We start from the raw sequence: 24,594 nt of genomic DNA on the forward strand, positions 1-24,594 counted from the left end.
GCACTAGCATTGTTAAAAGAAAGCCGAGCACTATGATATTTACCAGAAATTTGTGCCTACCAACTGACCAGGAGCTGGGCTTGTAGATGAATCTGTTAGATTTATCTTCCTAAGTTTTTCATAGACCTTTGTTGAATGTGTATCAATCCTAAAGTATTCTGGTTGGCTAACTGTGTTCCAGCTCCCTTTGTTACAATCCACATTTTAAAAATTTAAGTGGACTTAAAATCACTTCTCAACAAAACCACATAACATTTTAAAAGTTCTTCTTTTTGGATTGGCAATTATTAATAATCAAATTTTGGAAGTTTGATTCATTTAAAATGGGGGGGTAGGCTTAGCTATGTCCACTTCATTTCCTTAGCGTGGGAGGAAATAGGTAATCAAACTTATTGTTCAATCTCCAATCTATTTGCATAACTCCACATGTAATTTGCATAACTCCACATGTAATTTGCATAACTCCACATGTTTGAGCTTGTTGCTCCAGTCCAGAACAAATGGCCCTCACAAGCCACTCTTGAGTTTCTATACCAATAATTTATAAACTTTCACTACTTTGTAACTAAGCCAAGTTTTATTGCCTGTGCAACTTTTTCTGAATGCTGTGTGGAAAAGCACATGACTCTGATTTTTGGAAAGTTAGTAAGTAAACCATTTTAAACTTACCAAACCTGTGGTCTTTTTTTGTGCTAGGGGAACAGGGAAAGTTTGGAAGGGCAAGTTTTAAAGGTCCAATGGCCTATATTTCCATGCTTTACTTTGCCGCATGCTTTGTGCTTTTAAATCTCTGCTGCAGTTTTCTCACCTGAGAGTACTTGTCCTAAACCTGGATCTTGGCATGCAGTGAATTCTTTTTTCTATATATTTTCCATTTGCATCAACAAGAAGAGCCTTCTGGATCAGGCCAGTGGCCCATCTGGCATCCTGTTTTTGCAGGGAAACCCTGAAACAGGGTCTGAGCAAAAGAGCACTGTCCTCTCCTGTGGTCTCCAGCAACTGCGATTGGGAAATATTACTGCCTCCAGCTGTGGAGGCAGAGCATAGTCATCATGGCTAGTAGCCATTGATAGCAGTCTCCTCCATGAATTTGTCCAATCATATTGTAAAGCCATCTATGTTAGTGGCCATCACAGCCTCCTGAGCTGTAAGTTCTCTCAAGATCTGGATCCTAGCAGACAGTGGCCTTACTGTGCCTTTATTAGCCTGAGTTGTTTTAATTAAATACATGAGTGTTACTTAACCTCTTCCCACCCGTCTGCTTAACTCACTGAGTTTATGTTATTAAGCATCTAGCTGAGCTTGGTGTTTGCTTGCTTTTCCTACAGACCAGCTTCCTGGCTTCTGTCACTGTAAACATGGCTTTGGAGGAGAAAGGTGTGATCGATGTGCATTGGGTTACAAGGGATTTCCTTACTGTCAGCCCTGCAACTGCTCTCTGGATGGCAGCTTAAATGATGACCCTTGTGAAGGACCCTGCAGGTGCAAGGTATGGATTACAACCTCTCTTTCTTTCAGTAAGTATAAACTTTTCATCTGTGCTAACAAAGATAAGAAGCTTTGCCTTCATCCATTTTTTTTCCTGTTGTAAATCCCTCTGGCAGTGCCTGAGTGTCAAACAAGTGTGACCCCCAACCTTGAAGTAAGTATTTCTGATGTGAATGTAATCTCTTAATCTTGAATAGTGAATGGGAACTGGAGCCACAAAGTACCTTTGCTAAAACAGTCTCACACAAGCACACAGAAACATACAGATAGTAAATTGCTATTTAAAATTATGTTTCTTTATAGTGCTGAGGGTGGGGGATCTGTGTTGACAACAATAACTTAGAGGGAGACCCTTAGGTATTTCTTTTTAAATGAAGCACACAAATAACCTTTTCAGATTTGGTTTCATTTGGCAGCAGCGCTTAATCTCCCCCTCCTGCTTCAGAACGAGGGCAGTAGGATGGACCTCGTCACATAGCCATATCTGATTGGCTACACTGTGCTGTGAAAGTGTCATGTTCATTACATGATCTCTGATTGGATAGGATCAAGGACAGAGAAAATAACAGTGCCAAGGCAGCATGACATTGTGAAAACAATGATTCTGAGCAAGCAAGATAAATCTAAAAGTATACAAGTTAGGGTTGCTTTTGCTGACACTTTAAACTACCTTTACATATGTTCTCATTCACAGGCATAAATATACATTATGATAACACGTGCAGGTACTACCAGCCCACATCTTCCTTCCCAGATGTTGAAAAGCATGTGGCATTATGTCTTCCTGTGAATGTTAGGTTAATGTATGTGTTGATGCCTCACCACAATTTTCCCTGGAGGAAGATACAGAAGTAAATAGGTTGGTGGGACCTCCATGTCTTCCTATGTAGCTTGATTCTCACCATTGCTCAGGAGTGTGATGTCTTAAGGTTCACAAGTTATTTTAGGCTAGCAAGCTATTATCTTGGGACTGTAGCTTTCACTAGAGATGTAGGAACATGCATCAATCTGTTCCAACATTGATTCACACTTTCATCCAGTATTTTTTGTTCCACTACAATTGGTTTATTTTGCACAAGCCTTCCTTCCATTTCATCGTCTGCTGATGCAGAACTATACAACCTTCCCTCCAGCTTCAGTATTTTCTTTCTTTTTTTTAAATAAGAATTTATTGGGTTTTAACAACAAATACAAAATACAAAAAAACAAAATAAACAAAACACTACAACAAAACTACAATACTACAAAAATACAAAAAACATAATAAACAAACATTTAATCACCTATTCTTATCTTATTCATAACATTAATTGGGGACCTCCTCACGTCCTCTCCTCTGCGTACATTTCTAATTAACTATAGTAACTTTATAACATTGTAGATTCTTCTTTCTCAAATAATCTTAATCTTTATATATCATAATCATCATATATCTATAACCTTATTCCTAATAAAAATAAACATAACACAATTCATACTTCTTATATCCTATCTTAATCTAACTTCTGATGTTACTGTAGCCTTAAATATTTTCAGTATTTTCAGTCTCTGAGACTTCCAGATCACAAGAGAAGATATTGTAAAGTATTCCATCTATGTATGTCTCTCTGTCTGCCACTCATGCCTTCATTCTCCCACTGCCCCATTACCTTTAACTCCAGAGGCGAGAGTCATGGGTCCATGAAGATTTACAGTTCTGCCACTACCAAAGCCAGAAGTTTTGAACAACCACTGCACAAGGTCAACCTCAAAGTCTGTGACACACTTACTGTGAAAGGAGGGGAAAGAAAATTTGCAGACACAATGTAAACTGAAAGCAAAATGCTTGTGGAAAATATAGAACACAACCTGTTCTTTTTCCAGTGTGCAAGTATAAAGGAAGTTAAATGTAAATTATTTTCCAGCCTGATCCACAACCTGCTTATGAACCAGCTGTGTTGAACACAGGTACCTCTGATAGAATGTGGACTAGGCTGACAAGCTGTTAGGAGAGATATCATGCATGTCTGTAACCCTCAAAATCAAGAAACTATCACATGGGAATAAGCATGTAGTCCTATTCCACTATTATGGTCAAAGCTGGCAAGCGGACCGATAAGTGGGGCAGTCATGATCAGAGAGCAAAATAGGTGGTTGTGGTCCCTTGCATTGCACTTCAAAGCTCGTGTGAATTTCCCCTTACTGCCCCTTGAAAATAGGATGGAGCTGGAAAACAACTTGGTCACATGTACCAAAAAAAAAAAAATGCTCATTGGCAAATGTGTGCACTTGCTACTTCCTTTGTGCAACCCCCTTTGTTCCTTAGCTTCAAAGCGTGAAGAAATTCAAGCTGTAACATGTAAAGGAGCAGAAGCAGGAGACACTTAATGTGCTGCATTAAATGAGCCACTGTTCATATTGTATTCATATTCTACAGAAAATGATTTGAGTTGGTGTAACCCCTGCCCACCCTCGCCCACTCCCTAATAAACTGGGAGAAAAAAAAATTACATTTTCAGGAGGGCAGGGTAGCTGTTTTCCACTCGGTAATCTTAATTATTTATTAATTGCCTACCCACAACAAACAATTGAGATTAACTGGGCCCTCTGCTTTTGGTTTATCTTCCCCCACTTCTTTTTCTTTTTGCAAATCAAATCGATTTGCATTGTTAGCTTTGCTTCTTCTTTCGCTAGCCTGACTCCAGGGTAGCATCATCACCAGAACAGATCCAGTTCACATGAGCAAAACTCACTTTTAGGTCATATCCTCAGAGTGACTTCTAAAACTTTCACCCAAAAGTATTAAGGTTCACGTCCTGTTGCTTTACTTCCTGAATGAAACTCTGGAAATAAATCTCTGTCCTGGAAGTCTACAGAAAGTTGGTGATGTTTGCTGGCACTTCTGCCAAGGGATATATGAAAAGGATTTTCTGGATATAGGATTAGTAGGCTCATAGTAATAAAATCTGTATTTAACATCTGCCCTTGTATTTTCTCTTTTTGATCTTAAATACTTTCATTTTCTTTTCTTCTTTCTCAACGGCTTTTCTTTTCTAAGGTATCCTAAAACTCCAGAACTATTTTAAATTCTTTTCTTCATGTTAATCCTATATATTTGGCTGCAAGGGAAGCAGGTAACTTTCATTGGGCATGTATGAGTAAACGATCGCTAGCATGATACTGGCTGTAATAGGCTAGCCATCATTTCCATCCAGGGAATGTTTTAGCATTTGCGGTGAACCACAAAATAGTGTCTCCCTCCCCATCAGGGAAGAAGAGATGAATGAAGATCTACATTGGGATCGGCTGCCCCTCTGGATCCTGCCCCTTGAGGTGGTCACCTCACCTTGCCTCATGAGTGGGCCATCCCTGTTTCTTTGGAACCAACAGCCTTTGCAGTTCTATGGTCAATCATACTGTATTTGTCCATGGAACACAGCACTTCATACAATCCTTACACTTACTGTAGCACAAGCAACTAATGAACTTTTAGACACTCTGACCTTTTACTAGTAAAAGGACAATGTGGCACTTGGATTCCAGTTAATTGCAGTAGACGCATTCAGAATACTCATCAGATGATTATTATATATCAGGGGAGTAGAACTCTGCCTAACAGTAAATGGAGCATAATCTTTAATCCAGGCTACACACACCTGCCATTTGCAGTAGATATGCATAACTAAAACAGAGCAAGACAGCTGGCCAAATGTTTCCTTTTCTTGGCAATCTACAAAGTAACAAATGGAACAGTATTATCGCAAATGCAACACAATTTGAAAAGGGGCAGGGTACCCACTTAAAATTACTGAAAAGGAATAAACACATTGTTGATAGGCAACATAAAGGCCTAGGCACTCTCTTCTTAGGCCCTCTTTTCTTTAAACCAGATTTGGACCAGATAGCCCTCCAAACAGAGGGTGCCAGTAAATAGAGGGCTGTCCTCTGACAGCCCTTTGAATACAGAGTTGTGCTTTGTAAAGTGTGGTCACCCTAAAAGAGGTGAATGTTCTAATGGCACACTCATGTTCAACTGTGCAATTTCTTTGAATGTGCAATCGGTCAAATCATTTAGGTGGTTTACAGAAGGTGCCTCCTACAGTATAATTCTTGCAGGTTGTGAAATAATTATTGTGGCTGCCTTCCCTGCACACCTGGCACCTGCTGTGATTCTGGGTTAGATCCAGATTCATGGCAAAATCTGAACCATGTCTACTTGGAAGTAAATCCTATTGAATTCAGTGGGCTTGCTCCCAGGTAAGTGGGGCTACTATTTCAGCTTAGGTCTTGCTGAGAGTAGACTCCTTGCATTTAATGGTTGTTTGTGGCTCGTTGGTCATGGCATTAGACTGGGGCCGGGCCTGTTTGCAAAGTCTGATGCACTTAGGCCCATTCAGCACAATTGCTAGTACAGTGGTACCTTGGTTTTTTTAAAGTCTTGAAAGTCAAATATTTCAGTTATCGAATGCTATAAACCTGGAAGTAACTGCTTCGGTTTTCAAACGCTTTTCAGAAGTCAAATGTGCCATGCGGCTTCCGTATTGAGTTTTCCAGAAGTGAATGCTTCCAGAAGTAAAGCTTCGGTTTCCGAACGTTTCGGAAGTCAAACTGTCTTCTGGAATGAATTATGTTCAAAAACTGAGTTACCCCTGTAGTTGAAAAATGTGGTCACTAGGGCAGAGACCCTCCTCACGTAGACTGGAGTTCTACACTAATCACCCACTAACATTAATATTTCTTTAAAAAACCCACCCACATATCAAAACCCATGAAAGGCAGCTTGACTTAGCTCTAATATATGAGATACTGTTTTCGCAGTTTGACAGTGCGGTATCGTTAGCAGCAATATGTGAGGCAGGGTTTTAATTTAGGGCTGCCATACATTCTCGGTGGAATTTCTGAGAACCGCCCAATGTCTGGGAAAACGTATGGATGTATGGCAACTCACGTCGGAAGTATTTATTTTTTTGATGACTCTCCTTTAAAATAGCAAAAAAAAGGCTCAACAACTTTGTGTCCGGATCTTAATTATTACGTATGAAATGGTTTAGTCTTTATATGGTTTTTATTGATGTTTTATGTTTGCTGTAGATCACCCTGAGCATCTTTGGAGGAAAAGTGATTTCTGAATACTTTCAAACAAACTTATCTAATATTCCCATGTACATTTGCAGGCCAATGTTGAAGGAGAAAACTGTGATCGTTGCAGACCTGGCTTCTTTAACCTGCAGCAAGACAACCCCCAGGGCTGTGAAGCGTGCTTTTGCTCAGGAATAACAAACGACTGTGTGGGCTCTCGTTGGACCTACCATGCTGTAAGCTAGAATAAATGTATACACCCTTCCAGCATATTTCCCTTTTTAAATGTTATTAATTCCAACATATCTTCCCCCTTTTAAATGTTATTTATTGAAACCAGCTTTGTATAGTGTTTCCTACTTCATAGCTATATTTTAAATTCAAGAATAAAACAATATTTTACATGTTATTTTTACACTGGAGAGCAGTCCTAGAATCTATGCCCCAAAGAAAAATTCAAGCAAAATCATTTGGGGAAATTGCTCTTTAGGTGCAGATGAGAAATGTGAGAGGGAGGAACTGGGGAAGTGTTATAGAGCTCTTATGCTGTCCATTTTATAGACAGGCTTAAAATTATCTGGAATGGGAACAAATATACCTCTTGTCTCACACAGGATTGCAGCAAGTTTAATGTGAAATATCTTCTTGGGATAGTTATCTATTACTTTTGGATATGTTGTTGAAACATTCTCTAAAAGGATAACGTCTTTCTTAAAACAACAACAACAACAAAACACACACCCTGATTTTGAGAAGCATTACGGGGGGGCACTTTGTAAATTTAATGTTCTCTCCCACTGGGGAAAAAGAATCTTGAAGCCTCTCAAGTTTCAGGATTTTAGCCTGAGATGAAATTCAGTTATATTTCCCTCCCGACTGGATGCGTATCTGAGACCATCCAGACCATGCATGTAGCTTTCAGTGTATCATAGTGACTAACTCATACTGAAGCATGTGAAGGATACCACGTTTCTCCACTGAAAGCTAAGAACTATGGAAAACTTCTGGCATGACTTGGAGAACTGTTCCTTGCTGTCATTGGGCTTGATGACTTCTAAACAAACTTAGAGCACATTTGTTTAGGAGGCTTCCAAAACATCTGGACTCAGCAAATGGGAGAAATGAACATGTGATAAAGAGGGGTAGGTGCTCTTTATCAAAGAAGATCCCATAGTACCTGTAACTGTGTGGGGAATGCCTAGTGTTTTCATCACCCTGCAGCCCACTGGGGTTAAAGTGATTGGTTGGAGGCTTAAGGCCATCACCTCTCCATGATCATGTAGCAAGTTGTAAACCACACTTAAGTTGTGCGGATGATCTACCTACCTACCTACCTACATATTTATTTATTTATTTATAACTCAACTGAAATTCAGTGTCTCCATCTTGTGGGTTCCACTACTTTGAAATAGCAATTCTCCAGTTTGATTGGGCTTGGAGAGGGAACTATTTTTATTGAAATAGCTATGTGTTGTAATTGTGTCTTGTATGTGTGTGAAATGAGATGCCTGCTGGGTGAACTCTGTAACCAGGATCTGTTTCAGCTCGCAGCTGAGCCATTTCACAGCTCTGATGGTATCCGCTCACCCGAAAGCGATCAGCCTTGAGCTTGCCTGCATATTTACAATTTGCCTGGGAATTCCATAATGTCAGAGGTTTCCCAGGGCATCCTATGTGCTCTTCTTAAATATGAATTGATGTTTGATATTATGTAGAGCAAGAAAACTGAGAAGGGACTGTTAAACAGTTGGACCTGTATCTGATAGTCTGCTAAACTCCTATTATATTCTTTTGTGCTGAAGGAGACTGCTGAGCTCCTTACAGCAGGGGTGCACAACATATGACACACAAAGCTACTTTGATAGCTGAGGCATTGTGAGATGTTTCGCAATTGTATTTTATTTTAGAGGAGTAAAAAAAACCACCCACCATTTTCCCTTTTGGGGAAATTGTCTGTTTCATGATTTTGGTAAACAGAAAGAAAATAGTTTGTTCATCTTTTAATAGTGTTCCCCATTAACTGCAATATCTGCAGGCATGAGGTGAGTGTGAAATGTGATGGAGGGCAGTTGAAAATGCAAGGGCTCTGGGTGCCCTTTTGAGCTGGGTCCACCTGTCTTCGAGCTGAGCTGTGCTTAAACTGAGGCTCAGGACCTGCAACCCCCCCCCCCTTTCCTGCCAGTCTTTTCCCCTCCCCAAACTATCCTTAACTTGGGAAAAGAGGCACAGGCAGAAGGCGTCCTGCAGTCAATTTATATGCACTACACATTATTTCCTGTCAGTTCATGAGGAACACTGCAGGTGCCTTCAGGTCCAAATTATGCCCTTCATGCATCATTTCCTGTCCAGGATCATGTGACTTGTAGTTTGGAGTATGTCATGTGCAACGAAAGAGGAGACCTTAATAGGGTGTCTCCTGTCCCTCTCTCCTGTCTTCTGCTTTCTGTCTCATTTTCCTGCCCTCTGATATTCTTCCTCCAAGATAAGTTTTGTTGTTGTTGAAGCACAGGCAAGGAAGCAGAGCAGGCTTTGAGAATCAGAGGGAGGCAATGAACTGCTGAAGCCCAGTTGATTTTTCGAACGAGCAGTAGTGTGCTTGCCCATCTCTAAATATCATGGCTGTGAGTTAAGGATAACAGGAATTAATCTCATTCTGCTCCATTGAGTTTGAAAGCAGGGAGTGAAACAATAGCATTCTGTTTGGAGTTGAGTTCAGAAGCTGGCATGACTTCCACAATTCCCTCCTCAGCTTATGGCACCGCTTGAAAGATGATAGTAACATCAGGATGTGAGACAGCAGTTTTTAGAGAGACTACTGTTTTGGGTCCCAATTGCATTTCTATGGCATATTGTGTGAACTACAGACTGCATCACAGACCTTTTCACCTCCAATGCAGGTGGACTAGATCTAACCCTTGCTCATCTCAGTGCCCCTTAAATCCACTAAGAGAAGAGTTGGATTTTTTTTAAAAAAATGATTCATTACTGAATTGGAGAGCACAGATGCTCTCTCCTGTGGTACAGACAGGGTTCTGCATCCCTTGCTGTTTGGGGGACAGAGTTATAGGGGTAGCTACCATAGCCCTCTCATTATGATGCCCTTCTATTCTAGCCAGGGAATAGGTTTTAAACCCAGCCTACCTAGCTTAAAAAGTGCAGAGCAGGCATTCATTCCTATCATGCTTAGAGTCCTCCTCAACTCAAGAGGAAATATTAACAAATCCAGTGATGGCTGGACTACGGCATGTTGAGCTGAGTTTCAACCACATAGAGGGCTGAACCAGCCAGGCAGAAAGTTTTTAATGGGTGGGGTCTCTAGTCACAGACACCCTTCACACGACACGGGGAGCTGTCCTCATTCCATTTAGGAATACCTCTAATATAGAGAGAGGACTAGGTAACTTTGACCCCTAGGAGACCTGTATCAAACCCCATCCAGTGAACTACAGATGGGCTTTTCTAAGCCTTTTCCTCGCTGTACCAAAGGTTTCCAATCTAGCAAGTGGAAAGTGTTTTTAACCTGCCCTTTCTGACACTGGAGGGAGATATTTAGGATGCAAAATGCCCTGAATGGTGCTTTTGCACCAGAAGGGTGGGATATAACTATTTTAATAAATAAGATCAGATGATTGCTCCTGCTTTCTCAATCTTGGAACTTGAGAGAAATCAGCTTCTCTTAGCTACCATTGAAGAGGCTTCTGGCTTTCCTGTGAAGAGAATGTCAGTTGCCCCGAAGAAGAGTCTTTGCATTTGAAACGTTCTGGATCTTAAAGTATTGCTTTCAGTGCAGCACTGAAGTCTTGTCTCATTTTATTGTGGGGGCTCAGTGCTTCCTTCTTTTCTCCACTGGACGCCATGATTCTGGTCTGAGTGGCCCACCTCCAAGTGCATGCAGCTCCCTAAGAAGCTATTCAGCTTCCAGCTCTTCTTACAATTTCCTTGTTAAGAAGTTTGTCTTGCAAATCGTTCTGATTGCAAGGAGATACATTCTGCTTCCCCATGCCATACATACTCATGGTCTGAAAATTCTTTTATGGAGGCTGCCTAATTTTATTATACGGAGGTGCATCTAATATGTTGTTCAGTGCAATGCATTAAATATAATTTGACTACCTTTCAATTGGCACATGCAGAATTACAGTTAAGGAATACATTCATAATTTGTGACCAGCTTCAAATGGTGTGTGTGTGGAGTGAGCCTTTTGAACTCATAAGAATTAAAAACCCTTTGAAGAAAACCAATCATTACTTTAAATAAATGATTCTAAAACTTATGCTCCTATTGATTTCACTGAATATGGAAAGAAGGGAACTCCTCTACAGTATTCATAATTTCATGCAATATGGCAAACTCTACTTTCTGCTTCTGTGCTAAATGAGAATCTATTTAAATTATGAATAGGAAAACAAAAAGAAACAAGGACGGAAGATAGATTTTGTACGTTTCAGTATGTGAGTATTAGTAGGTATTTTCTTTTGTCACCATAGATCATGGACATGAATGGCTGGCACCTGACAGATGTAGCTGGTCGCGCTAGAGTGACTCCTCAGCAGGACAGCTTTGATGGACCTCAGCAACTTAGCATCAGCAACGTGGCTGCGAGGACTTCTTTGCAGCAGATTTATTATTGGAGTGCACCCAGTCCTTATTTGGGCAACAAAGTAAGTGCAGATGGTCTTTGCCTGGGTGTTAATTTGATTTATTAATAGCGAAAGATGTAAGCAATTATTTTTCTTTTAGTTTGCATTTGCGGGGTAGATATTTGACCAGCAAAATTGCTTGCTGAAAGCAACTGACATAGGCATACAGAGAATCCCTGTGAGACACGAGGCAAAGGGTAAGTAAGCTAAGCAAAGAGCTCCTGCTCCCGGGGCCTCCTGGCAGCTTTGGGTGTCAGGTGCTAGGAAAGCTCAGATAATTTGCAGTATTATTTCTAGGATGAATTGGCCGGTGGTCTATTCTGTGCAAGTAACGTGTGTTTCTTTCAAACAGTCTTATCTTCCTTACCACACCTTCACATTTCACTGGTTCTTTCCCACTTAGTTTACACAGATGCTGACAGCAGATCAGATGTTGAGGGGGTGTGCTAGGAAAAAAAAATGTGTATTGCTTAGTGGGAAACTTGAGTTTTGGGAGCTATACCTTGGGAGTCCAGAGATGGTGTGCTGCTAAAATGTTTACAAGCCTCATTGCCGTGTTTAAAACCACACAGTTGCTTACAAGCTGACCCATCTTCTGAGGTCTTATATCTGTGGGATATATAGCTCCACTCCTGGCTGCACCAGCTTATAAAACCACAAAGGTGTGATACAACATGCAAACAAATCCAGGTAGTTTGCTTGCACCTGACATATGAAGGTAAAGGTAAAGGGACCCCTGACCATTAGGTCCAGTCGTGTCCGACTCTGGGGTTGTGACACTCATCTCGCGTTACTGGCCGAGGGAGCCGGCGTACAGCTTCCGGGTCATGTGGCCAGCATGAGAAAGCCGCTTCTGGTGAACCAGAGCAGCCGGAGTGGTACCTATTTATCTACTTTCACTTTTGATGTGCTTTCGAACTGCTAGGTGGGCAGGAGAACATATACAGTGGCCTAAAAGCACAGGTGGTCCTCAGGTAAATGATATTATGGTTTAAGTTCCAGCCGCTCCCGATTTTTCAAAAGTTACTTGCCATGTGGCTCAGAAGACTGCTACTTTTTAAAAAAAGAACAACCCACAACTTAAAACCCCACTGGATTTGAGGAGGCATGCATGGTTCCCTGGAGTGCCAACTTTTGACCTTAAGTGAGCTTTTGATCCTTTTAACAGGGGTATTTCTAGGAGGTGAGATTTTCCTCACCACGCTGCTACAGTGGCAGGGTAATCCACATGTGGAGAATTTCTTCTTGACAAACATCTGCTTAACATTTAGGAGTTGGCAAGTTTCCATGAAATAGGATTACTCCTCCCACTCATGTTAAAAGCTTATATACCCATCATATTTTCTGAATGGCGGGGAATTGTAAACAATTCCTGCAAGTTCAGCAGATAACTCACACATTCCACTAACATAGGCAATCTTGTTTTCTTCAAATATTCCAAATAAGTAGCAAAATCCAGATATCACGAGAAGGTGGAAAACGAGGGAGATACCTGTATATTAGGAAATCATGGAGTGCTCCCCAGGGCATATTTAAAAAAACAATATAGAGCAAGAATGAAAATGCAAATCACCCAGGATTGCTCTCAACCTTCTTGTGGGGTCTGTTGCTTGACTGGATCTATACTTAAGGTTATGCCCTGTGCTTGCAGAAACTTAGGCGCCTGCAGAAGACTAGAACTTACTGTACTTTGTTGCTGAGAAAACTTAATTGCATATATACATCCCAGCTCTAATTAATCAGTCAAGGATGGGGGAATTCGGCCCTCTGACTGTTGCTGAACTACAACTCTTAACAGCTTCAGCAAACATGGCCAGTGACCAGGGTGATGGGAATTGTAGTTCAGCAACAGCTGGAGGGCCAAAGGTTCCCCACCACTGCTTTAAGTGACGCCAAAGCCCCATTCACTGATTTAAAAGTGGCTTATGAAGTTGCCTCAGATTGAGCCATACCATTGGCCCATCTACCCCAGTAATTGTCTGTTCTGCTCTGGAGCCTGACTGCCATTTCCCAGGTAAGCTACACCTTCTATTGTGTGGGCTGGGTGGTCCCTCCCCTTACCTGGCCAATCCCCCTGGCAATGCTTCCCCCAGGCGGGATTGGGCACTGGCTGAGGTAGGCGGAGACCACAGGTATCCAGCCTGGGGAAGGCGACGCTGGCCCGAACTAGCAGGAGCTGCTCTGGGACCCAAGGGGGCTGCGCCCAACCACACAAAAGTCATTCCCCATTTAATCTGGGGAATGGTCATTCTGACTGGCAGTGGATCTCCAGGCAGCCCAACTGATCCTTCAGACTAGAAATGCTAAGGATTAAATCTGGTACTTCTGCATGCCAATCATGTGCTCTGCCACTGAGCTATGGAGGCATTTTTTCCACCAGTACCACCCTCGTCAGGTTACTGTGTTTTTGTATTAGAGTTTTAAATCATAACGCTGACATTTTATTCCTAGGAATAGACTATTGGTGTACATATTAGAGTACTCTTGTGTGAACTGTGGCAGCTAGCACATGAAAGATTGTCCGTGGTACTGAAAAAGCCTGGAATCTGAATAGCTGTAAAACAAGCGGGAGCTTTTGATATGTTTAGTCTTGCACTGTCTTGTTTGTGATGTAGTTTATTTGAAACTTTGTGAAGATATCCCAGGTTACTTTCACCAGGCTTCACTGCTTAGCTTTTTCCTCTTGGTTGGAAATCTGTGTAACAGAAGGTAAGTGAGCAAGTAAAGATTAAGCTGCATCTCTTTGAAAGAATATAGAGATATTGTTCAAGATGATAGATTGTTAAGGAGACTCAAGTCTGGTGCAAGCAGGGTCCGTTTTGCTTGCTCTTAGGCAATGAACATTTCCTGTGCTTTTGGCAGATACTTTGCAGATATCTTTTCGCACTTAGGAAGCAAAATAATGGAAAGAATGTGTGCAATTTGTCTGAACATGGTAGGCATTTTTCCCCACTTGTAATTTGGAAGGACTTTATGGTTTACTGTCAGACTTCACTGTATGAATGAAACAATTTGCCTTAATAACTGAACCATATAAATTTTTGATACTACAGTAATACTGAAAGCACTCACAAATTACCATAGTACATCTTAACTGTCATGTTGCATCATGTAAATTATAGCCATGATGACATACTTAGCTGGGGTGATTTAGTGCATTGCTATGGAAATGGAATATTGAGGGTTATTATTTGTAAACTCAATAAAATGTTTCTCTAAATAGCTGAAACTGGATTAAACCAGCTTTTCTAGATGATGTTTGCTTGCAGTGCTTCAAATACAATCTCCAATGTATGTGTGGTTTTCTGAGACCTGCTGCCTAAGGTAGTACAGAATAAGATTTCAATATACAGTAATGTGTGACCTTACCGTCCATTTTCCTGACACCTCCTCTTCCATTATTGCTATACCTAATGGTGGGAAGCATCAAGAATTTACCGGTATATTCCATCCCTGTATGCGGTCCTTGCACTGAAACATTACAGGCCAAATTCAACTAAGTTGCTGTACTAGCAGAAGCTAATGCAACCATTCCTGCTAGCAGAATGGGACTTCTCCCTTCCCTCCTCCCACTATGTGCCCCCCCCATCTGCTCTGGAGGTTTAGAAGAGGAAAGGAGAGAGAGAGTTCTGTCAGGCAAGCAGAAATATTTGTGATGTAACAGTCTCATTAGTTATGCCCTGAATTTGTTGTTGTTGTTCAGTCGTTCAGTCGTGTCCGACTCTTCGTGACCCCATGGACCAGAGCACGCCAGGCACGCCTATCCTTCACTGCCTCTCGCAGTTTGGCCAAACTCATGTTAGTAGCTTCGAGAACACTGTCCAACCATCTCATCCTCTGTCTGCACTGAATACAAACCATAGTATGTATGCATTTATATCCAAGAGTTATACCTTTCAATCAAAATATGTTGCAGTAGTTTACAACAGGTTGTAATAATACACAACTCCTCAACTCACTCACAGGAACATAGGATACTTCCATACATTATGTCAGACCATTGGTTCATCTAGCTGCACGTTGTCTACACTGTCTAGGATTTCAAGCAGGGCTTTCTCCCAGCCTTAGTTGGAGATGCTGGGGATTGAACCTGGGACCTTCTGCATGCAAGGCAGATGCTGTACCACTGAGCTATGGCCCTTCCCCAAACATAAACAGACATTCCAGCACCCCACAAGCACTATGGCCTCCTTGCCATTGTTCATAAAGGATTGTGCCCTGAGTTTTCAGCTTTGTTCATAAAGGATTGTGCCCTTGTTCAGCTTTAGACTTTAGATGTGGCTTGCTGATAGACTAGTCAGTTGCAAAAATAAATAAATAAAGGAACCTATCCCTGGTCAAAGTGTTTATCCTTCCTTCATCTTAGTGGCCTCCTTCCTTCACACAGGCAGCTCATGATTGGGATGAGAATGGTTAGGGCGGAGGTTTCCAACCTTTTTGAGTCCACGGCTCCCTTGACTAACTACATTCTTTCTGTGGCACCCCTGTGGGGCTCAGGAGCACACTTATGTCACCCCTTGCCTGCAGAGCTGGCAGCCTCTCACCCTTTTTCGAACACCCTCCCTTGTGGAGTGTTCCCTCAGCTGCCTCTCCTCTCCCCTCTCCTTGGGAGTCCTCCAGGCAGCCGCCACCACCAGCCCTGTCTCTGAGCTGTCCACCCTGCCCCAGAGAGAGGTGCCTCCTCACACTGCCCCACAGGAGCCTGGGACTTGTTTGTCCATTTCCAGCAGCAAAGGCTGGTGGACTTACTGGCTGGGCACCCTTGCCTGCCTGCCTGCTTGCTTGCTTGCTTACTCTGAGCTCCTGACAACCAGCACCACACCCTGGCCAGCCCCAGAGGCAACATTCACCTGGGGATCTTGTAGCCAGGGCTGCTGCAACAAACAGCTCCACAAGCCTTTGGGAGGCGGAGACACAAGAGGGCATCAGAGGGAGGGAGGGAATGAAAGAGGGACAAAGGCCAATGTTGCCCGTGACACACCTGACCATCATTCAAGGCACCCCAGGCACACTGGTTGAAAACCACTGGGTTAGGGTATTTTTAAAAGCTGGTGGTAGCCTGAGTAACACTCTGAGGCATTGCTTGGTGTAAGGAGAGACTCCATATCCCTCAAGTGAGCCACTTCCTTGTTTTCTGTAAGAGGAGAACCAAACTATAGATCAGAGATTGCAATGGATGATCTTCAGTCTTCTTCGAAATGTCTTATTCAGATGCTTGCAAAAAACTAAAATAAAAGGTTGTAAATAAATCCCTTAGGTCAAAACAGTTCTACAGCTTTGGAACAAACTTTGGAGTATTATATGTTTGGAGTATACCGGTATATCTATAAAATTTTGTAGTGTGTATATATAAAGATGCCTCTACATTTTACAAAGCAATCCTGTGTTCATCAAGAACTACATAAATTGTGCATGACAAATGTGTGCCCTTAAGCATTTACACACTTTAATCCAATTAAGCATGTGCAGAGCTTCAATCCGACTGGAGCTCTCTGGTACATATACAATTATGTTTAAAAATATGTAGGTGTCATCCAAACATTGCATGTCCACAGCAGGAACATGGCAGCAAGCTATAACGGCAGCATAAAGTGTAGGATAGCCACAACACAGTCTTTGTTCTGTTATATTTTGCTTGTAAAAACAGGGGATGTGAAGGCAGGCATCAAAAGACAGTAAGAATTGGGGATGTGAAGATGGGCATAGCTGTTATTGCAGTAGTATCCTTCAGTGCCAGTTTCAGAAGACACAAACAAGCCCTGCATGATTTCCCAGTTGGTGGAAGTTTTTGTTTGGACTGCTATAAAGAAACTTTTTGTGCAAGTCGAAATTGTGGACCTAGAATTCTCCCCCCCCCCTTTTTGTTGTTAAATTGCTTTAAATGTCTTGAAACCTACACAAGTTGAAGTCATGGGGAAAGTGTTTAGGCTAATGTTGCAATCCCCACCCCCCATTTCTTTTCACTTTTCTTAAGGAAGATTAGCTCTGGCAGAGCAATTAAAGGCGCTAATTGGATTAAAAGGAAGTAAAGCAAACTTTTTCAGCCAGGCTGGAGGATATTGTGCAGTAATCAAATGCTGAGTACCTCTGAGACTGTTAAGATTGAACAGGCATGTAGATACCAATCAGAAATCCATCCAGCTGTCTCATGGGATAGGCATAGTGTTTGCACAGCATGAGAAATGTATATGTATGTGTGAGTGCATATATCGCCAGAGAAAACAGGGAATGCTCAGGCAGGCCCATTAAGAAGGAAAAGAAGAAGAATGCCTTCCCCCAAAATAACTGTAAATATATTCAGCAGCGTAAAACAATCATCTGTGTCTGTTCATGCGTCCTATCCGTTCTTGTTGCTGTCGCTCCTGTCGATCCAGAGTTGTGAGGTAATGGCCCCATGATTCAGGGAAACTGCTGAAGTGTGTACTCAGGCTTCAGTTTGAGAGATGGGTTCATTTATCATCATAATAAGCTATTACCATTGATAGGTCACAACTCATTGAGGAGACAGTCAGTCTAATTGGCTCAACTCTGTCAGCTTTCAGTTTGCCTCAAGGAGATGAGCGGCACTTTGCAGGTAATATTCAATTGCCCAACAAACTGCTTCCTTAATTATTCATCACCTTTCAAATTGGGGAGAAGTGGGGGGGGGGGGGGTTCAGTGCACATGGCTCCTTTCTTCTCCTGTCTGGTGGCAGGCTGGCCTTTGACCCTCCCACCCTAACCCCCGGTTCTTTTCCCAAGGTAGGCAAGAGTATTTCACAGACATTAAGTTAGGTCCACTCTTATCTTCTAGAGCTCTGCTGTGAAAAAAGGTTTTTTAAAATAAATAAATAATCTCCTGTTCATGTATGTTTCCTTTCTAAAGGAATTTACTGTCATTTGCGTGTTCAGACCCAGAAACCTCCCCCTTAAATAAATTCACACTTGACTCAAATTTTAGTTTTGGTTTTTGGCAGAATTTAGGCCACAACTTTATTGATTACAAAAAGTGAATGGTTGCATAGTCTCTGGTTCAACTAGCTCCCTGCCATGCAGGTAGCACTGACCCAGGGTTCGAGCATAGGTCAGCCAAGGGTGAACACCTGGCTAAGCAGAAAGCCAGGAGCAGACTATTTGTGCCACCCAAATGTCCTCCTGGACTCAGGCACGGGCACAACCCCCTCTCAGGGATTGACCAAACCATCGAGTCCCTGGATTCCTTTAACGGAATACCCTTCACAGAGGGATGGCGAGAGGTTCTCCCATACGTATCTCCTGAACCAGAGCCTATCCTCAACCTTACAAGTTGTGACGATTTGCTACGCGGCAGGTGAAACCCAAATGGCAACAGCCAATCAGCCAAGTGGGGAAAATTCCTGCCGTGCCCCTGTCCCAACAACAGACGGCATAGCAAGGTCAAGCACAAAATAAAAATAGGGAGAGGTGGGCGGGTGTTCCGAATGCACGAGCCAAAAGAGGAAGCTCTGGGTCACGTGCATGGGTATAAATAGGTCCCTCGATCCATTTGGACTGCACCCCATTGGCCCGATTAACCCAGCATCAAGGGACCTCCAATTGGGTGTTATGGCTGACCAATCAAACCCACCCACAACACGGTTTCCAGGTCTCACCGCAATATGTGCCCTCTTTAAGGGAGGACCTGATTAACCAGAAAATGCAGCCTTTGCTCACTTCTCATCCCTTTCCTTGAAGAGCCAAGCATAATTGTGAAAGCTAATGGAATTCTTTTAACAAAATGTTGTAGTGTTCTAGGGAATAATCAAGCAGTATGGACTGATTCAGACATTTTTAGCTATAAAGTAATGAAACATTTGAGAAGATAAAGCTCTCCATGGAGTTAAAGGACACTTTACACTCTTGGTTGGAGTTTAGGCAATCATGTCAAACATTGAATCATTCCTGCTATTTTAAACCCTTTTCTCTGTTGCTTCCCCCCCTCCCAAATGTATCTCAAATGACAATTTGAAACTAAATGGGCACTTCTATTTTCTAGTTGTTTTTGAAGAGTTCTGCTTCGTAATTTTCAGTTGGTAGACCCATAATGGCCCCTTTCTGTGAATAAGTAAAATTCACCTTCTGGCCCTCTAAAATACTTTACTCTTTTTTGCTGAAGCTAAATGTGGCAGGCTATTTGGTTAACAATACTGGAAAAATACATTGCATTAATACACACATATATATAGATATTGCAGTAGACTCCTTCTGCATGATATCATGCATCTCAACTACTCATTGCTAATCCCAGTGGTATTAAGGAGTAACTTTCTTATATATACCGTATTTTTTGCTCCATAAGACGCACTTTTTTCCTCCTGAAAAGTAAGGGGAAATGCCTGTGCGTCTTATGGAGCGAATGGTGGTGCCTGGAGCTGAATTGCCCAGGGGCCAAAAGAGGATCATGCTTTTTATTTTACAAAGAGAAAAGGGAGTGTTGAAAGGACCCCGCTCAGCAGCTGATCAGCAAGAGATCGGGAGAGAGATAAGAGTCCCGGCTCCCTTTCAGCCCCGCCCTCCTTTGTTGAATGTGCTGCAGAGGGAGGTTGTTTGTTTCCCCAGGACATGTGACTGGCTGATTAGATTATCTGTCTGGAAACTGTAGAAATGGCTCCCTTTCCTTAAGATTTTTCAGAAATGTGAGTTAAACCTCATAAAAATGGGGCTTTTCCTCTTTGCTTTTCCCCCTTTGCAAAAGGAGCTTTGCTTTTCCCCCTTTGCAAAAAAAAAAAAAAAAAAAAAAGCTGCAAAACCTAGCTGATCCTCGGGGAAAAAAACCCCAGGGCTTTTCCCTTTGCAAAAAAAGCTGCAAAACCTTTAGCTGATCCTAAAAAAAGCCTTTTGCCTTTGCAAAAACAGCTGCAAAACTTTTAGCTGATCCTCAAAAAAGCCAGGGCTTTTCCCTTTGCAAAAAAGCTGCAAAACTTTTAGCTGATCCTCAAAAAAAAAAAACAACACAAAAAGGGGCTTTTAGAGGAGGAAAACCAGAAAAATATTTTTTTTTCCTTGTTTCCTCCTCTAAAAATGAGGTGCGCCCTATGGTCCGGTGCGTTCTATGGAGCAAAAAATACGGTATTTTTATGTAAACATGAAGCACCCTTTTAATGAGCCCAATCCTTGTTTTATGTAGGTCCAGTGCTTTTTTTTGTTTAAAAAATGTTTAGGGGTACTCTCATTTTCCTACTCAAATTGAAATTCTGCCCCTCAATGAGGCCAAACTTAGATTCACAAAATGTTTAGGGGTATGTGTACCCCTGTGTCCCCTCAGAAAAAGCACTGTATATTGTTTACTCTGACCACAATATCAGACTTTTCTAGACCCTTTACTGGAGATCCTCTTTCAACATTGGATATGTTTAAGATTAACCTCGGACTTTCTGTAACTTCCAGGCACTGTTGGGTCAATTTGCATGGGAGGGGGATTTGGCACCACTACTAGAATGGTAGTTGGTAATTCGGCACTGTGAAAGCACAGAGCTCCTGAACAGGCTCAGCGTGGATCATTGAGACCATATCATGCTCATCCTTGTAGCCACTCAACACCCACAGGCTCCTATGGTGTTAATTCAGCACTATGGAAACCTGCAGGTGCTTAATGATTCTAAGATTGGGTGTAAACCGTGATGCTAGTGACCTATGCTAGGCACTGCTTCCTCTTCAGCAGCCTCGCATATGCACAGTACAGAGTTGCGATTTCATGCCTTCTCTGTCCCATTACATTGCTGTCCAGTAAGGGTACCAGATTGTCATCCACTGAGCATCAGTAACTAATGCTGGCTGTCTCCAACAAGCTTCACTGTAAGCTGCTCTGTACTGGTTAAGGTTTTATATGAAAAGCTCTCTTTCAAAGAAATCAGTTTACCTAGCAAATGTCCAGCGTTCTGTCTTTCAAAGAAATAAAAATAAAAATTGATGCAAAAAATTATTTCTCTTGGCTATATGGTTGGTTGGGTTTTTTGGGGGGTGGGGTTGCATAAAGCTTTAGGTTTATTATTATTACCCAAGCTGTCATAATAGTACTTTCTGAGAATACATTCTTTAAAATACAAAGAAGTATTTTCTTCCTAATTTCAGAAATGCATGTACTCCTCATACAGAACAGCATGGTTAGCATGTGAAAACACTGCCCCATGGCTTAGCAATAGTTTGAACACTGCCAACAAATCACAATCTGAAGCCATGATTTGTTTTTGGCTTATAAACTTTTGTTTCTTTTAACTATGGTTTGGCATTATGTATGAACCTAGCACACTTCCTTAACCATGATTTGCTTGACTACTATAGCCAAACATACACCAAGCTATGAAGGTATGGTTTAAGAGCAGTTTAACATATAAACTACGGTTTACCATTGTGTGCAAACCAAGCTCCTAAATGCATGTGGTACCTTAATGCAGACAATATTAGTTGCTCAGGGTTGAGAAGTTACTCCTGACTCCAAGGTCACCATTTTTGGCTACCATTTCCATAAATAAAATAATGTGGTACTAGGCAACCAATGTTTTTGTTTTGTTTTGTTTTGTTTTGTTAGCATCATTATAAAATGGGCTAATGAACAGCATAGTTAGCTACATCAGTTAAGTATGATGAACAAAGCTATGTGGTTCAATACAGCAAAATGAAAGAGAAAATGCGTGTATCATGTGATTATGACCTTATGTCACTTGACTACTGGTAGATTACACGCAGCAATTTCAAAGCAGAAAATTCAAAAGGCTGTTGGCTGGTATCCAAAAATCATTTTTGCAATTAGCAAACATACAAACATGAAACCAGGTAAACAACTTGGAGTCCTATTAGGATCCTATTTCTGGAGCTTCAAATTAATGACGACATAAGAGATGGCCTTTCTACCTTATTCTTTAATAATATTTATTTGTGTGCATTAACATCCTACTAATTATCCCTTAATCTGCTGTAAACATTGAAGGAACATGAACAAGAACAAGCTGTGGCATTCAGACAGAGGAAATGAAGGGATGGGTTGCTTTGCCAATCTTGGCTACGTTTTTACAACTTACATTTTAGGAATTAATGGTCTCTCAGTTTACGTCCTGCTTATATAGATTTAGTAAATTTTTAGAAAATGTAAACACTATTTTATTAACTCCGTATCATTCCCTGTGCTTTCTCCATCTCCACTTCCGCCTCCCTCTCCCACACACACACACACACACACACACACAATATAAAATATAGTATAGAGGAAGCCGAAACATTAGCTGAGGTGGATGGACACAGAACGCCAACAATATAAAAAAAATGAGTTGATACAGTATGCCTACCACTGCTTTATCCCCTGCATTGCATAAAGTAATATGAATTAAGTTTGGTAGAGATATTATGTATACCAATAAATGCCTCAGATTTGGCCTCAGCACTGTTGAAGCCCAAATAAATTGTCTCTCTGACTGAGTCTGTCTCACTTTCACTATTCGGGATTGCCTACCATCCCTCCAATACTTTTTAAAAGATCAATTGAAAACAGTACCGATAGCATCAGCAGCAGAAGTGGTATATATTGAAGGTAGCTTATCACTGTTGACTTACTGAGACTGGTTGCCAGGGTGATTTAATTTTAGCTGAAACAATTTAGATCATGATGCAAATGAAAAGTAAAAAAAGGCTTGATTCATATCACCAATTAAAATTAAAATTTAATCTTAAAAAACCCCACCAAACTGTATTCCCATAGTTATCATGTAATACAAAAGATGCCAGAACATATTTTTTGTTTCATTCATCTTCAACTATTTAAAAAGCTCCAGTTTTCTGCTTGGTCCTAAGTCACCCATCTAAGTGTTAAAGGACTGACTCTTTAACTTTGATATAATCACTATTGCAAGGAATTAAATTTAAGGCTATACCTTGGTTATTTCCCATAAATTGAATCAAGATTCTTGTCACAATTTATTTTTCTTGCATGGGAGAGTGCACAAGATCATACCTCCTACTGTCAGGATGCTGTCAGCAGACCCTGGCTTGTTGCCCAGGAAAGTATAAAAACAAGGAGAAGTTTATTACCATCCTTTTTTATTTCATTCTTTATAGAGCCTCTTGTATAATGGCACCCTGAGTGAATCTCCACCCCACCCGTCTCTCCCACTTCCTCAATTGTCATTCTCAGCGTCTCTTCCACAGGTAGTGCTACATGCCCTCTGTCTTTGAGCTCTTTGCTCTCCTACTTTTAAGGCTCGTCAGGTTCTGGGAGATGGAGTCTGCAAAGCTTTCTAATGACAACGTGTCATCTGGGTGTTGTTCCGTCCCATGATTTCCCAAATTTCCCCCTCATCTGCCTCTGAGCTGCTACCTCCCTCAAACCCCTGTTGTAAATCTATACTGTCTTCCTCTTCCTCTTCCTTTTCCTCCTCCCTGGAAGGGTCAGGATGGGGAGGGAGTCTCCACCATTCCTCCTCTGCCCAGTCCCTGACACCTACACTGCCTGATCACATGTGTGGGGCTTTCTGAGTCCTTTGTAGGATTTGAAGTATCTATATACACTCACGTTTTCCCCCCATCTTTAGTCTCAACTAGGCAACTTTCAACATCTTCCCTTACCTTCTGTATTGTGACATTAGACCTACTGTTACGGTTGTCACTCCACACAGATGTGCTACTGCAGCTTCACAGCTGCCCACTTTGAAATAAATATTCTTCATAGCTGCAGCCAATTGACTATCACTTCCCCAGTACGTTGGCAGCCTTCGTTGTTAGAGATGCTAGGGTTTTGGTACAAGTTTCAGGGAGTCATAATACTGGCCTCAGAGAAGAGGTAAGTATTGGGAGTTCCAAATTTGGAACAAGTAAACATGTGGAAGGGACATTGCTATTGTAGGGGACAGACCTCACTTTGTTAAACACATGTTCATTGGTTCCTCTGCACAGAGCCCAAGGTATGTATATATTCATATGTTCTCTCTGAGAAAGTAGGGTGTGCCATCATACTCCTGCCTCCTGCCCCAACACACATTCAGTATTCCCTGTTTGACTGCACTGATTCATGCTGGTACATAAATGTCATTTATTATGACACATACCTAGTGAAATATTGATTTTTCAAACGCCTATTCCTTACCATGCAGTGTTACATTTTGCTAGTTTGTTCATGCACTGAATTAGAATTGAGTCCAGTTTGCTCCCACTTATTAAGATATAAAAATGTTTGGGAGATGCCAACAGCTGAAGTGTAGAGAAACAGTTATGTAAAACAAAATAAACAAACAAACCTACCTTAGCTTATAACAGAACCCATCTTCCTGGAAAACGTAGGCAGATAAAGACCTTTCCTAGGCACACAGTGAAACTAAATTAAAGAAATGTTATGAGCTGAAATCATATGGCAGCAATCATGTTTCATGATTGAGAGATAATCTCCAAGCATCTGACATTGTGGGAATAAAAGATGGAGATTTG

At 41.5% G+C, this 24,594-nt stretch overlaps 1 protein-coding gene across 8 annotated transcripts in view; it reads left to right on the forward strand.

Moving 5' to 3' along the window:
- Positions 1-24,594, forward strand: part of LAMA2 (laminin subunit alpha 2) — a 362,452-nt gene that overhangs the window by 139,594 nt on the left and 198,264 nt on the right. For all 8 annotated transcript variants that reach the window (XM_033143752.1, XM_033143756.1, XM_033143755.1 and 5 more), the window contains exons 10-12: positions 1,329-1,489; positions 6,642-6,782; positions 11,035-11,208. In XM_033143752.1, the coding sequence (XP_032999643.1) occupies positions 1,329-1,489; positions 6,642-6,782; positions 11,035-11,208 (476 nt within the window). The remainder of the gene's footprint in view (positions 1-1,328; positions 1,490-6,641; positions 6,783-11,034; positions 11,209-24,594) is intronic.

This window comes from Lacerta agilis, chromosome 3, assembly GCF_009819535.1.
Source record: "Lacerta agilis isolate rLacAgi1 chromosome 3, rLacAgi1.pri, whole genome shotgun sequence".
NCBI classification, from domain to species: domain Eukaryota; kingdom Metazoa; phylum Chordata; class Lepidosauria; order Squamata; family Lacertidae; genus Lacerta; species Lacerta agilis.